This window comes from Dermacentor albipictus, chromosome 9, assembly GCF_038994185.2.
Source record: "Dermacentor albipictus isolate Rhodes 1998 colony chromosome 9, USDA_Dalb.pri_finalv2, whole genome shotgun sequence".
NCBI classification, from domain to species: domain Eukaryota; kingdom Metazoa; phylum Arthropoda; class Arachnida; order Ixodida; family Ixodidae; genus Dermacentor; species Dermacentor albipictus.
Window position 1 is genome coordinate 47,379,264 of NC_091829.1, and position 20,332 is coordinate 47,399,595.

Sequence of the window (20,332 nt, forward strand, 5' to 3'; positions counted from 1 at the left end):
GAGCGAGAGCTTTGCGTCGCACTGTGGAGCGAAACCAAAACTGCCAAAAAACACTTGTAGACTAGTTCGCCAGTCAACAGAACGTCAATCCGTAGCCTGTACTTCCCATCATTCCCATAAAGTGGTTGAACAATCGCAGCGCCAGATTTCCCTTCACACTCTAAAAACAGTTGCACCCTTTGGGGTGTATATTTGCCACACAACGATAATCGTCATCTGTCTTAATGCGTTTTCTTTCTTTAACGCTGCGAGCCCAGTACTTTCCAGTAACGAACGGCATGCGCGTTATCAGCATGATAGCATTTCCAGCACACGACAGGACAAGAGTGGAGAGCGGGTTCCCCTGCATTTCCAAGAGAGAAACAATTGGAAAGGCCAATTTGGCAACACAGTTATTGTATGGCCTTCAATCACTGCATCAGGCTGGCGGGCACACTTGTTTATATCACGTGACTGCCATGTCCACTTGCAGTGATGTGTCTTTGTCATGTCTGAAGCTGCATTACACTTCGCGTGCGAGTGTTCTAATTTGTGGCACTCTCAAGGAATTGAGGCTTTATACCATAATTATGGAGTTGACAGCTATTAGAAAAAAAAAGCCAGGACGAAATTTTTGTTCAGCATTCCTTTAACCAGACTATGCAACAGGAAAACCAGAATCAAGGCAATAACAGTAAAAGCAACTTATTTATTGCGGTCTTGAAACCACGTGACACCATCTTGAATTGCACTGAATATGTTGCAGATTTCTCTCACAAGAGGCAATCATGGCACAGCTACCAATGTCCATGTTGTCATGACTCGTGCAAGTGACATGCTGGCACAAATGGTCCAGTCCATAGGCCAAGTGCCCATACCTTTCAAAGGCAGCTGGTCAAACAGCAACATATGGTCACACAGTCATCGTGATGACTTATGCAAAGTGCTAAACAAGGTATCCTCCTCAATGAGGCATCGACCATTCGCACTTTACAAAAAGTAACCAAGGCACACAACTGAGGAAATAAAAATGTTGGTAACCATAACACTAACTAGCCACCGATCCAAATAGAAGCATGGACAGCAATTCTTTTACATCACCTATATTTTTTATTATTAAACCTAAAACAGTCACACAAATGCCTGGACATACCACAACCTTTCACACTTGGCTGAGCATGCATTCTTATCTACATGAAGCTCTGTAACAACTAAATTCAGCTGGCCATTATAAATTTTTCTTTAATGAAAAGAGAAAACGCATTCTTGCAAAAGCAGTTATAAACAGTTAAGGATGCATGTTGTACGATGTTATTCTGTCCATCACAGCAAGAACACTTGCAAACGATATTGCACACACCTCTCATACGCCCATTCTGTTTAAGATGCCGAAAATAGTATGTAAGCTCCAAGTAGAACATGTGCAAATTGATTGGGCTCCAGTTGAACCTGCATCGAAGTCAAAGTAGTAAATTACACAGCATGCAAATGTCATAGATACTGTACAAGCAGCTCATACATAATCATTTTCACGACAAACAAACATGCCTAGGATAAATTGAACTTGTACAGCAACCTTAACATCTAGGTTGTTCAACGGCTTCCTGGCAACAATTCACATCTGTGGAACAGCCTTGCGTGCTACCTAGGCACACGAACACTAACACACATCAGCTGAATCATGTCAAAGGGTAGTGAGACTTTAGTTGAAGGAATACCCATTTGCAGGCCACACATACAGGCAGTTCCGAACTTTTAGTCAACACAGATGTTAAGCTAAAGGAGTGCCTACATATTTTCGAGGTTGTAGAAATTTTCCTCCACACTTCTGGCATGTAAAACAACAATGCTCAGCAAGTTTGAAGGTTGGGAAACCACTATAACATACTTTAATACTAAACTTAGCTTGGAAATACCAGACCTGGTGTCCTTGACTATCGTGACACTACAACACAGAGCGTGGTCTGCCAACACCATGTAGAAAAAGAGCTAGATATGACAACATTGCTCATGATAAAGTAAACAAACAAATGTTCTTTTTCTGGCTGGGCTTGCATGTGGCAGCCATGTGGCGCGGAGCCAGCAAATGTATAGCAACGTCATGACATATCCTCCTCCGGGAAACGAAGCCGAAACTGTTTCGTAAAAAAACACATAGTAAATCATGTGCTTGGTGCCCTGTGGTTGTTGCAAGCATTTTTTCTAAGGTTTTAAGGGCTTGGGCGGTAGTTATACAATAAGAACGACAACTCGAAAACATTACGTCAGTACTCTTTTTTACGCTTGTAAGCTGGTCTGGAGTAGCACAAATGGTCACGGGTTACAAATCCAAGTACTATAGTAATACGTCAAAAAGCTCCATTAACACTGGTACGCCAGCAGCAACCATTGCAAGTAAGTGACCACAAAATTTAAAGCGTAGTGCAAAATGCCTCACTGTACATGTTTGAGATAGCGAGTCAGCCCTGATGTGAAGCTCAGCAAGGCCAATATTAGTCTTAGCTTTCCTGTATTCAAATAAAGTGCAGCACGCAAATTGAGCTTTATTTATTGAAGACTGTTACGACTTAATAAAGAGGGCCGAAAATATAGCTTTCACCCCTTCCGCTCTTATGGGTGGAGATTGGGATTTTAACTTGCAGAGCTTAGTTGTGTGCAGTAAGACAATGACACACTTTACATTAAATCGCAGACTGAAATAAGCTGAAGAGAGCTGGTACACATATCGCAGCTATGAAAGCAGTAATGCAAATAGGTAGAAAAAGTTTTGAAAAACAAAAGTAAATTCAGACTTGTAAGCAAATGCGCCACCGAATGGACTTGATATTACATTAAGCATTCTTTAATTACATTAACTATTCTTAGCACAGGTTCTGTACTGCATCAAGTGCTAGTTTCAATCGGGGCTCTAACTGCATCTGCAATAGCAAAAGGAGCATTTATACATAACTTCCCTACATTGTCCATGATTGGCTTCTCAGGTATTTCTGACGCTTGTGCATATTGTTGGCTTGGTGTGCAAATGCCAACAGCTATTTCTAAGTCAGTTCGTCCAGGAACTAAAATTTTGTAGAACAAAGTGGATTAAGCTATTGCAGTGAATTTTAGGTCACGAACAAAAGGTTCCACTTCCTCTCTGGTAACAAGCAGCGACGACTCCAGTGAGCCAAAACTGCAGCCTCCGAGACCATATTGCATGCCACAGACGTAATCATGTGCCTTGATCTTGGAAGCCATGCCAAAAAAACTTGTTGCTTTGGTGCACTGGGGCCATCAAAAAGAAAAACGAATTTAGCTGCATTATTGCGTTACTTTTCACAATACTAAAGAAAGCCACTCTTATCGTGAAAATGAGCAAAATGAGAACAACGTAAAGGTGAGAGGATGCCTCATAAGCCAGGTGACAGTGCCACCATCAAGTTCGCACACCAGCTCACTGTGACATCACATTTTAACGGCACTTGCTTACAAATAGTTAACTATATTTTTCCTGACTACACTGTAGACTGACCACACCGCATTCTTTAAGGAGCCAAAGATTAAACTTGGCAATTTTCAGAACCTTTATTATGCCACAACAACTCTGACTCGAGAAAATGCTCTGAAAGCCTTAATGCTACACTTCAACTACTGGTGCTGGGTTTCCGGCGCAAGGATTCAAGAAATTGAAGTTTTGCCTTCATCTTTTATTTCAGTAACTGACCACTTAAAGCAAAACTAATGGAACATAATGTTTCGAAAGAATACTTATAATTCTGAACTGCTATAGTGTTTCTCTTTTGTGTCCCTTTAAGCTGTGAGGAGGTGCCCTATAAAAGCAGAATGCTTGTAGACTGCTTTCTGAAATGAGCTGCCATAAGCACACCTGCATCATAGCTGTTCCCATGCTTGCTTTCCACAACTCTCATTCGACCTACTATCTGTTCGCATTGTGCGAGGAACTACCTGGTGCAATTCAGGCCCCATGCATTTCCAAAGAGAAGATTAGCAATGATGCACATCCGTTAAATGCTGACTTTCTGCTTCGCATTCAAGTGCACAAGCAGGCATGTGAAATCATGCCAACATTGAGGCTACCTAAGTGGGACAGTTATTGTTTCTTGTAAAAGAACATAGAGTACGTATAAAATAAAGCAGTTGCCTTTAGTGAGACAACACAGCTGGTCAATGCAGCTCATGAAGGACAGTTAAGTTTTAAATTCCTTCCCATATTTCCTGTATTGCCTCAAGTATCATGCTGTACAATTTGGGTTCTATACAGTGCAAATCAGCTATATAACATATGTCACCAGAATCAGGAAAATCTGCGCTATAATAAAAACACACATGCACAGTGTCTGCACACATGTGAAATGCAGCCCAAGTGGCCAGGTATACCCCACCATCATAACATCCAAACAGGATGTTCTGCAATTTCCAGCACTCTTGCCACGAAAGCTTCCAGTGCCTAACTTGTCTACAAAGTCTTTCAGCTTCTACTGCAGATATTCTGCACCAGGTGACTGCATTACAGGTGTGTAGTGTATGATCTTAACTTTATGGTAGAAAAACCAGTATTAAGAAGGACTGCTTTATATCTAGATTTCCACTATATGCAGTTACGTTAGAAAATTACTGCCCACTGAAAACCGAAAGCAACCCAGAACAATGGTCAATAATTATGTCGGCAAGTAAATGCAATAATTCTCAATTAGGCATGGCCACTCCAGTTAGCAGATCTCAGTACTGATGACATCAGAGAAGGTGTCAACGGCATGTTGTTGTGCTAGCCTTCCGGCTGTCTGTTCTTGGCTACAATAAATCAGTGAGCAACGGCCGGGCGGCATGTGTAACGGCACAAGACTGTGCTCTGTAATCAATGCGTTCAGACCCCACAAACAAATGCACGACTCCTGTTTTCTACCGAGGTTGCTACATGTAATCTCACTACTGAACCACAGTGTGTGACAATCTGCATATTTGCAGACCATACAAGCGGCTGATCCCTGGCTTTTGTTGCACCTATCACCCATGAAATCATTACTCAAGCAACTACAAAAGCATAGCTGCACACTTTTGAATCAACGTCTGCATCATCAGCACCATAAGAATGTGCCAAAGCTTAAGTGAGAGTAGAACTAGTGAAGTCGGCATATAGGCACGCACATATGGTCAAATTGCCGGGCAGCAGCGGACATAACAGATTGTCTACCACAGAGCCATCTACCACAGCATTTGCTGATAGTTTAATTAAAACATCTTGAAACTAAGAAATAGGCTACCCACGATGGTAAAAAGAGCATTACCCCACACAAGTAATATAATTATTTTCAGCAGTTGGCAAATCAAGCAAAGTATGATAAGCAATAAGTTCTTCCTATAACAGCTTTTACGTACATGCACTGACACTCTCACTATGGATGCAGCTGGCAAAAGCACAGGTCCCCAAATGATTGTGTCCTCTCTGCAAGCTTGAATGGGGTGGTCATGGTCTAGCTGCGATTGACGCAGGTGTTGACCTCCACAACAAACAGTGCAGAGTGTGCGCACTAAAACTCAAAGCCGAGAACATAGGAGACTTGTGTCCGCTTGTCCGTTTCAGAAAAGCTTAGGCGATAGTATCCCCATCACATGCCATAAGGGTGTTAGGAGGACTACAATGCTAACTATGCAGCGGCAGGTCCTCAATCTCTTTCGTTCTCAAAATAAGAACTTTGTAGCAATCAATATGCGGGATAAAAGCAGCAAGATTGCACTGTCGGTAAAAGAAGAAAGTGGCATCGGTGAAAAGCCCTCCAGGCCCCCACAGAGTTCACAGGAACGGCCCGGCTTACGAAAATGAGCATGCACAACCTCTCGCACAAAAGTGAGTGGTAAAAAAGTATCATAGGTGTAGCTGTTTGGATCCCACTCAAGGAGTAAATGTGAAGCTGGTTCACAGGACTTGTCAGAGAGCTTTTCTCTGGGCAGTTGGCTCTTCACAATATTTCGGGTTTGACGAGGGGAAAACGTGGTACATGAGACAGACTGGAAGCCATGTAACACTCATCATTGTGAGTTGCCGCTTAAAACAGCACACAAAGCGGCTAGCAAAGTCAGTCAGTCATTCAGGAGTGCTGATGAGTCCATTAGATGGGCTTGCTAGTGGAGCTGAATGTACAGTAGTTAGCGCACATTTCTCATGAGGCTGGGCTGCTGCCGACATCCCGAATCCTTTCACTGGTAGATGACATGGAAGAGCATCTCGAGGTGCATGGGCTCCTGTGGCCCGGTAAGCAAGGGCACCAATGCGCAGTCCAGTGGCTCCTGACAGACAACTGGCAGCGGTTGGCCCTGCGCACCGGCCTCATAGCCGACTTGGTCAGGGCCCAACTGGGCACGGAGGCCAAGTGGAGACAGTGGCTGCAGCAAGGTCATGTGTGGCAGCAGAGCCTCGCAGAAGGCCCGAGCCAGCCCCTCAGCAGCCCGCTGGGGGTCCTCGCACCTGTGACACACAGCAAAGGAATTCTTCTTAGACGTCCAGGTTGAGACTGTTGATATTACGCGCTTTTCATTCCACATCACAGGATGGAGTAGGATGATCTGCCAGAACAAATAGTTACCCTTACTGGTGCATCCAAATCTAGACAACATTGAGCTACTCTAATCACGTCAATGTGCATAAAATCGATATTTCATATACAGCCAAACCTCGATATATCGAACACGGATATATCGAATTATTGCGTATATCGAACACTTTCTATATCACATGGAAAATCGCATGCATATTTAATTTTTTATTTCGAACGGGGCCGGATGTAAAATGGATATATCGAACTCCGCCGCCCGGACCAAGTGCGCTCTGTTGACAGGAGGCGAGCTTTCCCGCAACACTCTCGAAGATAGCGGCGGCGCGATGGGCGTTCCGGACTGCTGCGTACGACAGCTGCCCACATCGGTTGCGCCGAGGGCGCCATTTGAACGTAGCGGCGTACACACGCAGCGGCTTGGAGCCAGCACAACCGCCTCGAGCACGCGCGCACGGCGCACGGCGGGGGTAGAGTGACTCTAGGCGGGGGCCATGCGCGCCTGATCGAGGCGGCCGTGGAGCCAGTTGGAGCGCTTTGTCGGTGCTGAGCCACACAGCATGTGCATTGAGGAATTCGTTGGCGGTGACGACAGCACCGGCACAGTGGCGGAGTTTGCTCGAGCCGCCCATCGCCGCAAGCCGCACAGCACGCGTGCGGTCGCGCGAAATATTGCACGTATCAAACACTTGTGCACAAATTTCGGTTTACAATGTGTAAGGTATACACTATGCACACAGTTTAAATCGTAATTTGTGCACAATGCTGGATACGTGCAATTTTTCGTGCGACCGCAAGCGTGCGGTGCGGCTTGCGGCGATGGGCGGCTCGAGCATAAATCGGCCCTAACAGACGTGAGATCGCGGCAGAAGTGACTGCTGAGCGGCCGAACGAAGACGCTGCCGAGGCTGATCCAGCAAGCGCTGATGTTGCACCGCTCCCGACTGCAACTGAAGCTGTAGCTGCTTTGGCCGTTGTACGCCGCTACTGCGGCGCAATAGAAGGGACCGTCTCTTCTGGACCGTTTGGACTATGTTGAGGACGCCGTGGTCAAGCACGCGGTTGCCACTATGAAGCAGGCTACGCTGCTTCAGTACTTTCAGCGAACGAAATAAATACTTTGTTTGAAGCTTCATGTGAGTATCTATTGCGCCACGATTGGTTCATTGATTGATTTGTGCTAGTTTTTGACGCGTTTTCTACGTGATATTATATATCGAATTCTGGCTATATCGAACTATTTTGCGATCACTGCGCTGTTCGATATATCGAGGTTCGACTGTAGTATACCTCTCTTGATTGTGATATGACACCTGTAGCACCCTCCTTCTTTGATATATAAACACTCCATTTCTATTGCACTTGTGATATTTTCTTACTTTCCTTGGCATTTGTAACCTTGTTGCGCCTTATGATTGTATAATAATCCCCCCTATGTAATGCCCCTGAGCCCTTAGGGTATTGAAATAAATAAATAAAAATAAAAACACCTCACTTGCGGCAAGGTGTCTTTTCATCCACTTTCATTGCTATTATTTTTCATCATTTATTTAATTCAATGAGTAAGTACAAGTAATTTCCCTAGTGTTTTCCTTGGTGTCTGTTTGTTGGCTTCTTATGATATGATTAATGAAAATCGGACCCCTCGGTTAACCCCCTTTCTTCTCGTACTAAAAGAATGTGGGCGACGACAGAAGAGAAGGACCATCGAACATGGAAGAAGATTAAATGGTGTAATAAGATTACAAAATCTGTGGCTACAGAGTGGGCTCTATTGACAGAGGGTCAGGGGTGATGAAAGATCTCTAGAAGAAGCCGCTGCCCTGCAGCGGCCTTGACACAGGCTGTTGCTGGTACTGCTGCTTACCCGCCCCACGTTGGTCCTCCGTCACAGGAAAGGAGAAAGAACTCGGTCCACCGAAGGCACAGGCCCCGAGCGCAGAAGTCCGAGAATGCACGCAGGCGCACACCAGTAATGCCCTCCAGGCTGCGGCCGTCTATTGGGCTTTGCACCCTATAACAGCCGTGTCAGAAAATTAGATTAGGGCACCAAATGTGTTGCATCATTGCCATTATGAATGTGGCTGTTTGTGCATTCAAACCTCATTATAATGTCACATTCAGCAGGTAAGCAGTTTCATTCTATCGATTATTACTAGCTATCATATTTATTGAATTACACACTGATATCAGTGAAAAGGTTTCTGTATTAAGGGTTACATCAAGGTTTAACTGCAATTAAAATTTCAAATAATCTGAGTATCTCTGGATTTTCTCTGGACAAGTTGTCAATGTTTCCAGGCTAATGTTGATATCAATCATGTTGGAAAACGAACATAGAATGAGGGACAAAGTAATCAATGGGGATAGGGCATGCATGTGTCCCATCACCCTTCATTTATTTGTTTCTCATTCTATGAGCCTTCTCCACAACCAATACTAACCAGCCAGTTCACTACTACAGCCAAAGACTGATTTTTTGGACATACCCAATAATTTGGACACCTTCACGGCTCCGCCACATACCCTACAAAGCCAATGTTAAGCTGAAATTTTGGACACTGAAACTCTTTGCCATCCGATTTTACAGACCGTTTGCTGTGACCACAGGTCCGAAACAGCAATAATCTAAGCCACCACTGCTGCCATTTTGATTATCTCGCAGCATTGAACAAGCACTCTCACATGCCGATCCGCCAGCAGGCGTAGCCACAGCGGAAATGCTAGGCCTAGTTGCTTTGACGTTTACTACCAAGCTTCCTGCTATTCAGTGGCATGTTTTCCATTGAAAAAAAAATGCGCAACGTAATAAACAGCACCGCCTACACCTTTTTCATTCTCGTAGATGGCTTCAAAGCTTGGGAAGCCGCGATACAGCGCTGTTACGCAGCCAAGCATACACAACATATTAGGGTGATGCATAGTAACGGTGTGAAAGGGTCACTTTTTCAGACTTCCAAATTTTTCGGACGTTTTCGCAGCCTCTACAGAGAGTCCGAAAAATCAGATGTTGACTGTATTCTCAAGGTAATATTGTTTCATGCTAGCACTATAGGAAGACCAAGCGCTCCACCATACCATGTCCTTCGTGTGAAAGAGCCAATGCCTTAAATGAATTCGAGCAAGCGCTGTGCTCACCTGGGACATAGGACTGCTGACCAGGCAGATTACAGGCTTCTACAAAACAAGGATGTAAGTGTCACAAACCCTTTATTCTTTGGCCGGTCATCCTCTGTCCAGATGACGGCAATGTGGCCAGCGTCTTCGCCAGGCGACGCAGGAACCGCTGGAACATGCCAGTCACGCATGGCACGCAGCGCTGTCCGCAGACTTCCCATGCTGGCTGGCGAAAGCTGCACCAGCACACCGTCTTCGACGATGCTGTGCTTGGCTTCCCCTGGACCCTTGAGAGCACCGCTGAACACCACGAATGACGCCCCCGTGCATTCCACGAGGCTTCCAGGACGGGCCTGCAAACAGACGGACAACCTCAACCAACAGGCAACAAGTTTTTATTTTCCAATCAGCCTAGCATTTACATTAGCAGAACAAAAGCACTTGAGCTGTGAGCAGATTCTAGTCGGTGTGGCTCCCTTTTAGAGGTGAAGTACCAGGGACAAGCACCGGCTTTACCTCAGATTATAACAAGCTACAGGAGCTGCCACTCCAGAATATTTTACATGAAACCTTCTTGGTGCAGAACTGCCTAAATTTACATCGTGACACATGGCCGTCCACTCCTGATGACACATCTTGAAGCCAAGCTGTCCTGCTGTGAAAACACTGTCATGGCCACGTCTGTTCAATCAATCTTGGCTACCACAGTTGCCACTAACAATGAAACTCTAGTCTAAACTCTCAACTTTCTAGGGCCACTTTTCAAACTGCACTGAACTCCCTGCATTGTATTAACTGTGTCGCATCCTTAGTGTTCTTGTAAATTCTCGCTAGTGAACTGCTCTATCATCAATACACTCCCTTTGTGTTTCCACTCCAGAGTAAATTTAGGTTGTTTGGCCCAACACTATTTTACCATTACTTGTACAAGCATGGAGAGCTTCAAAAGCATGTGGTACACTACCTGACAAATTTTTCGGACTCAAATTCAGACTGGATGGATATTCCATACTTCATAAATGCACTGTCAGGGTTCCTACAGAGCTAATGCATTTTCATGACTGATTTTTTGGATGAATTTAGGCCCCAACATTTGATTTTCCAGATTAAATTGCTCGTTCTAACCCCCGCTACCTTATCTTGGAGACTGCCATATTGGATTTTCTGCTGACTTGGCTTCCAGTGGCCCACTCTTGAGCCTCCAAGATTGGGAGGTGCATGCTATCAACAAAGACTGTGCATCATCCTTCTGTCTCGGAGGCCATGCCCGCTCTCCCTTGGCTGACAAAACGCTCTAAGGAATGGCACTTTTTCTCCTTTCTTCCTTTTTTTCGGTCAGCACTATTGTCATAATTATTTACTGTAGGATGTCTTTTCTCTAAAGATTTAGTTGCTATTTTTTATGTGGTGTATCTACTGATCAGGTGTGTCTTGAAGACATCGAATCTTTGTACGTGTTTGTGTGGCTTCACATTGGTGTTATCGGCACCACCTACTGTGCCTTCGTAAGAGCCAAGTGGTGCAAAGAAACGTGGCTCATTTCTTTGACCTCCATGGCAAAGTCCGTTGGCAGAGATCACCAACGTGGTGACGCTCTTGTCGACTGTATACGGAGATGACATCATTCTTGCGCAATTCCAAGCAAGTCTGATCGCCTCTAAGCACAGTATGAGGCAGGGCATTATTAGATAACTAAGCCTCTCTAAGCTTAATCAGGGTGTCTACCAAGTTGACATTTCCAAATTCCCTGAGTTTTCCAGGTTTTCCCTGAGTGCTTTTGCAAAATTCCCTGAGTGATGCAGAACTATGTTTTATGTCAAGTCGCGCTGAAACCATATCGCCCTATGCTGTCACTCTCTAGTCAGCATATGAAAAAAAATTTAAAGAAAACCGACTTAATCCAATTTGAATACTAAGGAGTAGTGTTTATGTTATTCAAAAAAAGAATATAAGAGAGGGGTTATTAAAATGCACAGCAAATAAAATGTCTTCGAAAAAATTTTCAAATCGAGTTGGACATTCTCTAGTACAAATAAAAAGGAGATGCATACAGAAGCAAATATTTTCAAATATGAGCTATTTCTATCAACTGATAGCATGCTCAGTGTCATGCAACTGTCCTGACATACTCTCAGCTCGCGCAAGACGCCTCAGTGTTGTGTTTCACTGCTTTAAAGAGTTTATTTTGGTTTGGATGAGGGACACCTGTATCTCAGCATCAGCCAACAATTTGTTTTTTGAGCGCAGGCTCCTTCAAAGAAGCAGTCGCATACTTAATTCCCCGTTCATTCCTCAGTGCGTCGATCCTTTCTGTTCTCTTCCTACTTTCGCCACGCGTTCGCCCCACGGACCATTTGAAGAATGCTCTTGGTCAATTTACAGCCAACGTCCAATTTTTCGGACCCCCTAGGGGCCGCGAAAACTTCCGAAGAATCAGGCAGTCCGAAAAAATAAATTCATGTCTTTTACTGCCCTTAAGGGCTAAAATCAACACATGTACGTCTGAAAAAGCTCTGAATGGCTGTCAGTGCACTTATTAGGCATATCGGTGCTCCTACTGTGACAGGTGAGGGTGGGTGCACACGTGTAAAATTAAGGAATACATAGTGTCCCGCGACAATTGCCCCTTCGTACGCTTGTTACGCTTCACCGCGTTACACGACTGTAATGAGGCGAAGCAGACTTTCGGGAAAGAGCATTATGCAATGCGCCGTGCTTTCCGAGCTTCGAAGACAAAATTATTGCTGTCAGCGGAAAAATGAAGAAACACGGCACCGAACGACAAGAGGCTTAACAGCGAACATCGAAGCAGCTAGGCCTAGCGTTGCCGCAGTGGTGGCTACGGCTGCCAGCGGATCTGCGTGCGAGAGCACCGGTTCAAGGCGGCGAGGTAATCAAAATAGCAGCGGTGGTGGTTTTCATTAATGCCGTCTCGGACCTGCGATCATGCAAAACGTTTAGAAAATCGGACGGCGAAGAGTTCTTGCGTCTGAAATTTCAGAAGTTATGATACATTGACTCTTTGGGGTACGTGGTGGTGCCGCGAAGCCATCCGAGTTATCGGGAATCCGGAAAGTCGGTCGTTGACTGTACACTGGCAACTCCTCCAGCCGACGACGATTCGTTACAAGTCCTGTCTGTTTCTCGAGCCAGCATTACCGAGACTTTTGACCCTATAAAATAATTACAGCTAATTTTCCCTGATAGAAGCACAAATTCCCTGAGTTTTCCTCGAGTTTTTCCAGACTACTCAAAATCCCTGAGAATTCCCGGTTTTCCCGGTTGGTAGACACCCTGTTAATACATATTATTTTTTGGCTGAACGAATTTTTTGGACTGTGATTTTTGTGGACTATTTTTCGATTCCCACGATACTGCTCCCACATGACAAGTTTTTTTTCCATGATTAAGTGATGAGGCCCGTGCTGCGATGGAGACCTGTGCTTTTCAAGCAGCCTACCTGGAGTGCCTGAGAGTGGTAGGTGCCTGCGTCAGGAGCTTGCACACAGACAAGGTGAGCATCAGCCTCGGGGTTCATGTTCCCTGCCAGGGCAAGCACATGCTCGTTGCCGTCCAGGACCCGCACGAGGGCATCGTAGCGGTTCCGGGGCACCCGCACCGTCGTCTGCCGCCCCTCCAGTTGCACCAGAAGCCCCGACAGACTGGCCAGCTGGTACTGGAAGTTGCGGAAATCCTAGCACAGTGAAAGAGAAGGATGACAGAAAAACATTTTCACATAAGGGCATGGATGTCTTTATACTTCACAGTTTGCAAATGTCCACCATGTGGAGTTAGATGTATACAACTATGAAGACTTGAAACTACAACTCTTCAGAGCTGCAGCTTCAGGGCTGTAATCTTTAGAGTTGTAAACACACACAACTCTGAAGATGAGGAGAATGCCCTGTTTATACACTGGAACCTTGTTGTAACGAAGTTAATGGGCGAAGCTAAAATTGCTTCGTTACTATATACATTACTTTGTCCTACTGACTATTGTCCTTTACTGCAGCATATGCCCAATGGTATGCACAACTTTGAGCATGCAACAAATACTATGGCTCTGCAGCCCACTGAACTGCCACGCGGTCGTGTATGTGATGAAAATTCAATAAAACAGCAAAGGACTCTCTGGCGTGTGCAACGCACAACTTTTCAGCACCATGATGTGACAGCTGTTACGATAACGTTCTTATGTCCCAATCTGATGGTCTTTCACTTCCGCTTTTCACTTGGCTTGTTCATATTGTCGTGAAACCAGCGAAACAGTGATGCAGCCAAAGGGAGTGCCTGCACGCTGTAATGCAAACAAAGTTCATCGTGTTTGAGCACCACCACGTGGCACACAACACGGTGTGCCGATGACGTACGCAGCTGGGGCGCTATTCTCGGGTGACCTCCGTGACTTTCGGTGGTAGTTTCACTTTCACGAGATTTCGTAAACCCATCAAAGTACAGTTGACTCTTGTTACAACGGACCCTGATAATCCAATGAAAAGCATCCATTTTATCCGAAGTCCGTAATATCCAAAAAGCCTCACTTTCGAAACTTTCATTGCGATGTCTAACAACTTTATTGCAGAGTGAGTGACGAACGTTGAAAGCTTAAAAAAAAAATTAATAAAAGTCACAGTTTTGCCTGAAAGGCAAAGCATTGATTGTGGTAGCAAATTAAACAACATGAGCGCGCTGGCAGCAGCGAGCGAACTGACCTTCGTGCTGTCTCTCACTTCAACGCGAACTAAGTGTCGAAAGCACACTGCATACACGAAGCTACCGGCACTGGGCACACTTTGTCCACATCGCAGATTGCTTTTAAGATACGGCAGCCGCACCGGAAGCAGCAGCTGCCGGAGTAGAACCACCCTCTCTCGCCTCCCCGCACCCCCTATGCATGAAAAGGTGGCGCGTTTCCGCCCCGCCTTCTTCCCTAGCGCGTGATATTGAGCCGCGATCATCGGCAGAGCCCCGCAAGTCAGGTGTCAGCCCGTGTCAACACGGCAAAAGTATGTTTTATATGCCCGATCTTGAAAAAGGCTGCTAATTTCGTCCGCTGTAACCGATAGCCTGTTTATTTATTTATTTATTCTACATACTTTCAAGACCTGCAGGCGCTACATAAAGGAGTGGTACATACACAGAAAAGGAATGCAGAAAAATGAAAAAAATATTTGTTATATGGCATGGGGAACTGCAGTCATGAACCTCGATGCGTCTGTAAAAGTGGTGACCAATGTGGAAAGGTGGTTCCAGTCATTGCATGTACATTGTCCGAGGAAAAAACGAGTAATAGTACGGGTTCGTACGAAAAGATTGCACAAAAACTTTATGAAGGTGATCGCTGCAGGATGAAAAGTAAGAAGGAGGTGTTAAAAGTTTCGCTTTTAATACCAGGTTGTGGTAAATCTTGTGGAAAAGGCGACTGTATGCACGACGTACTGAAAGATTTGGTATGTTAAGGGTTTGCTTCATGAGTGTTACGCTAGCACGACGAGGGTGATTAGATAGAATAAAGCAGGACACGCGACTCTGAATGGCTTTGAGGGAGAGGGTTAGTGATGCTTGAGGGGGATCCCAGATGGCTGAGGCATATTCTAATTTTGAGCGAACAAGTGTTTTGTAGAGCATCAGCTTTAAAGATGCAGGAACAGTGTAAAAGTTTCTGTGCAGATAGCCTAGCGTGCGACTAGCGTTAGACGTTATATATTCAACATGCTTGTGCCATGATAGATCGTGAGTGATACATAGCCGAGGTACTAGTAGAAATTAACTTGACAGAGAGGGGCGCTATTCATAATATACATGCGTGTCTCAGTATTGTTAGTGCAGCGTGAAATGTGCCTATATCTACATTTATTCACGTTTAATTTCATGTTCCATGCTTTGCACCATATGGATAAATTGTTAAGGTCTTCTTATAGTTTAGTGGAATCAACGGGGTCACCAATCTTATTATATATTACGCAGTCATCAGCAAATAAGTTAATTGAAGACGATTTCACGCAGTCAGGGAGGTCGTTAATATAAATTGAGAAGAGCAAAGGCCCGAGAACAGATTCCTGAGGGACTCCTAATGCAAACGATGAAAAATCAAAGGAACCATTGTTAGCAGTCACAAACTGGGTTCAATTAGAAAGAAAGCCCTTAATCTAAGCTACTACTATAGGATCAATGTTTAGCTGATCAAGTTTGAGGTGTTGTAATTCATGCGTTACGGTATAAAGGGCCTTAGCATAGTCCAAGAAAATACAGTCAACGTCAAATTTATTGTCAGTTGCAGAAAAATCTTCAGTAAAGCAAGCTAGTTGGGTTTCGCACGAGAACATTTTTCTGAAGCCATGTTGATAGGAATGAAAGAATGAATTGGTCTCCAAGAAGTCAACAAGGTGAGAATAAATGATGTGTTCCAAAAGTTTGCAAGGGACGCTTGTCAGTGAAATGAACGGTAGTTCTCGGGAGCATGCACATTGCCACACTTTGGGATTGGAACCATGTTTCCTTTCTTCCAGTCACGCGTTAGCGAAGCATACTGCAACGACTGAGCAAAAATTTTAAAAAGAATAACAGATGAAAACACTTCAGTGCATTTTAATATTTTGGAATCAATACTATCAGGACCACTGGCAGACGAAATCTTTAGGTTATTGATTAGCCCGCTAATACCAAACCAGTCAATTATTATGGGATCCATTACAGGGAAGTTTAAAGTTGGTGCACTAGGTGAACCTGCGATGATATTAGTGATAACAGGTACGACACAAACTGCTCAGAAACTATTTTTCTTTCAGGTCCCTTGGTCCGTAAACTTTTAAAGCTGACTTTACTCTTTTGTCACACAGCTCATATAGAGTGGGATAAATTAAATCTATGTGTCGCCTGTGGTGAAGCTAAACACAAGGCGCAGAATTAGCAAGAATGGAATGATGGCATCGTCTGTCATTGTTAGGGCTCAACCATGGGCCACGAGAGAGAGCAAACTGACAGATGGCACCACATTACAGATTAACCTAGGTGACGCGTACTTATACACTAATTTATTTTATGCTAAACAGAGAGGCAATTCACTCAAACATGCTCAAAAAAATTATTCCACTGTGATATTTGAGCCTCCGCGCAAAATTTAACCACAAACAAGCCAGTGGTTTAGCGCGGAGAGTAATGCATACCTGCATACCTGGCATTCCTGCTTATGCAGCATTCTGTATATGCGTATTCATAGATCATGTGAAGAAAATGGCTATTACTGAAGACAATAGACCATCTGAGTTCTGTCAGTAGAAGTAAGTTACTCAAGTGGTACCACAGCTGCAAGCAGATGTTCATCACTCACCAATAGAACAGTCATAATAGTATGGCCAATTTCAGCATAGACAGAGCGACGTCCACGGATGCTGACCATTGGGTATGGGTACACTGCAAGAGAATAGTGAAACTTAAATAACAATGTGCTCACTACCCACCTCCTCCATTTCAAGTTCAAGCTGGACACAGTTAAATATGCAAAATCAAATGGGCAGCGAGGTCGACCTCGATGTACCTGTCCTCCCACACTACTGAAGGCATGCCAAAAAAGAGTCAGAACAGTAATGATTCACATCAACTGCACTCGAATGCTTCACGCTGCAGCAAAGCTGTCCCTAACACACTTGATGGAGGTCCTGTCTCCTAGTTTGTCTATATCCTGAGCTCCTTGCCTAAAAACTTAGCAGTGCAGTACAGCCCCTACCCCTTGCCACATTATAAAACAGCAATGTGATGAAAGGAATTAAGCAATGTACAGTCAAACCTCTACAACGATGTCGGTAAAATTGACAATTTGCTTCAGTATAATTAAATTTTGTTACATTGAATCTCAACCTTTTATGCAAATAAGTAATGTTTCCAGTGAATTTTTCTTACATAGAAGGCACAACACATTTTCTAAGTTATCAGGAAACCAGAAAAATCAAATTTAATTTAGACAAAAGGTTTTGTTGACTGAAAGTCGAAGACGAATTATATGATTTTGTGCCACGGCAATGATATCTTCACATCGGCAGTACGATGCAAAGCCAGCCACATTTTTGCATTCACACTGCCCCTCTGGGTGATCGTGTTTCCTGCAGTGGGACGGCGCTATCCTGAAAAGCGCTGGCAGCAGCACGTGAATGCTTCGTCTGGCCTCTCGCTTCTATGCGTGTCCGAAACTTGAGATTACACAACCTTCAGCACTAAACGTACAGAAAGACAGCACATGTTGCCACAGCATCTCAGCCCGCCCAGTCTCTTCAAAAGTGGCAGATTACCTCTAAAACAGGGCATGTGGGCTGTGCTTGCATTCAGTCATGCTGAAAGCTTTGCGCAGCCATGGGCATGCTAGAAAAGCAAGCCTGCAGGTTGGCCCTGAATTGCTGCCAGAGTGAAAGAAATTGTTTTGCTACAACTGTTTCTAGCACGGAAAGGGCTGAAAGCAAACCAGCTTCTTGTGTGACAGCACTCACCTTCAAATTCGGCTCCAAGCCTCAGCAGAAGGCGAAGAGGCAGCAGACGAGCCCAAGGCATTTCCATTCGTTGGAGCAGGACGGCACACAGCCATGGAGGGCGGGGAAGAACAAGTCCGTCCAAGCGCTGTCCAAACAAAAAGATGGGAGGAAGAATGTGATGAAGCACTTTTCCACTTCTTTGCTGTCAATAACCTTGCCACTTCTGCCCACTTTGACACTAGAAGGGAACACTTATCTGAGAACACAATCTTTGCCGAATTGGGCACTAAACTTGGGCTAATCTGTAAGAATGCACAAAGCGCTGTTGCTAGTCTCCCTGCAACACAAAAATGAGAACTTCAGATTTGAAACATTGGAAACCTGCATGAGACGTGAGACTGTCAATGTCAATTGCTGGAACTGCCAGCTTCACAGGTGGTTGGCATATACAGTACAATCTCGTTGATGCATTCCCTTTATGTACGTTTTCCCGGCACCAAAATTCACAATAGAGAACACAAAAAATGACCCAATAGAGTTACTCTCAATTTTTACTGGCTCATACATTCCAAAAACACGACTGTTTAGCAACAACGTTCAGTGCCTCACCAAATTGCGATCGTATGATACATTTTCCGGTTGCTAGGTTTCACGTAAATAATAAATTGCGCGGGGTGCGTGCGATCGAGAACAATATGTAGCTGCCCGTTGCGGCAGCTTCACTGCAATACCCACCTGCCTGTCTCGCGTGAAAACGCCGGCGCACCATCAATTTCTCGTTTCAGTACCAGCAAATCTTCTTCGGAGTCGTTGCACGTGGCATTCACAGCTATCACCAACAATCCTATTGTGATAAGCATCTTTGCCTATCTGCTTCACAGCGCGTGGTGTCGTCGGAAGCATAGCGCACGCTTTAAAAGGGCCTTCACCAGGTCTGGCCATTTTGAGCTGACAAGCACAGAGCATACAATGCGCAATAACGATCGTGTCTGCGAAGTATTACATCACTACCCACCGTGAAAAGATCTGAAATCCATTATATAATTATACATAGCAAAACGTCTAAATATCTGGATAGACAAGTTGTGGAGTTGCGTATTTGCTTGTCTAATGGACACACACCGAGTATGCTGCACACATTTTTCAAAATCTATCAATTTGCCTCTTGCAATCGTGTCGTCTTGTGTAAAAGTTTCAGCTTTGCATGTCTTGTCCTCGGTCTATGACATTGAAATGTCGTTTCAGTGTGAATAATTCCACCACAAGCCAGCAAGCATGCACTACATAACCAGTGCCAAGCGATCAGTGTGCAGCTGTGCTCAAATAAATTAATATGGTGCTGCCTTAAGCATTTGTAAAAGACTTCCGTTTGGATGTTCAAGAAAGCGTGCACGACTCAATATGTGGCAGACAATTCTATAGATTCCATGATCCATGAACGGCGTGATATACTTGCCACTAATGCCTGGTGCGAAAGAATATGGATTTCACTGGCTGGAAGCAGAAAGGAAAGAGCGATAGGAAAGGAGTAGAATGGTGCTTCTGAGAATATTATACTGTTGGTCAAGTTCGTTGGACATAATGCGATTTTTCAGTGCAACAATGAGAAAACTGAATAGACAAGGCCAGACGGCACTCTATCTTTTCTATTTAGTTGTTCCACCTTAGCAATGAGTCAGATCTGTTCATGCGTGCTTCTCTGTTGCCCTTATCTCACCTTGGCTGAAATTTCAAGATGAACTAACTATAGCCCAGCCTTTGGTTCTTTTATTTTTTTGCTCTCTCTCTTATGCACACCTGTCCCATGTGAGGCAGCAGGAGGAATCCACCGTGGTCGCTGCTGCCAAGCACCCCCTCGGGAAATGGCAGGCACTGGAACGCTCCCACGGCAGTCGCCGTAGTCATCGTCACACCGGGGGCAACTACACCCACCGGTCGGTGGCCCCCCGTGGCCCCGATACCCTGCAGAGTGGCAAACAGCCGCAGAGCATCCCGTGGGAACTGCGACTCCCCTGGCTCCCGCTCCAACAGGAGCACCACCTCGTCAAGGCCCAGGGTGCAGAGGCCGCGGCTGCAGAAGTTCCAGCACTGGCGCTTCCCGCCACACTCCACTGAACACAAAAAGAAAAAAAAAAAAAAAACCCCGAAGAGGCGAATTAAGTGGAATGTGCTGTAGACAAGCTGCATGCCTCAGCGTGCTGTGTTACAAGCTGTAACTCACACAGC

The 20,332-nt window shown here is 44.8% G+C and overlaps 1 protein-coding gene across 1 annotated transcript in view; it reads right to left on the reverse strand.

Moving 5' to 3' along the window:
* Positions 1 to 668: 668 nt before the first annotated feature.
* Positions 669 to 20,332, reverse strand: part of Sara (Smad anchor for receptor activation) — a 45,630-nt gene continuing 25,966 nt past the window's right edge. Inside the window, exons 9-15 of the mRNA XM_065449444.2 lie at positions 19,904 to 20,217; positions 18,125 to 18,251; positions 16,975 to 17,057; positions 13,105 to 13,338; positions 9,735 to 9,997; positions 8,395 to 8,541; positions 669 to 6,442 (exon numbers count right to left, since the gene is read on the reverse strand). Of these exons, the coding sequence (XP_065305516.2) occupies positions 6,175 to 6,442; positions 8,395 to 8,541; positions 9,735 to 9,997; positions 13,105 to 13,338; positions 16,975 to 17,057; positions 18,125 to 18,251; positions 19,904 to 20,217 (1,436 nt within the window). The 3' untranslated portion in view covers positions 669 to 6,174. The remainder of the gene's footprint in view (positions 6,443 to 8,394; positions 8,542 to 9,734; positions 9,998 to 13,104; positions 13,339 to 16,974; positions 17,058 to 18,124; positions 18,252 to 19,903; positions 20,218 to 20,332) is intronic.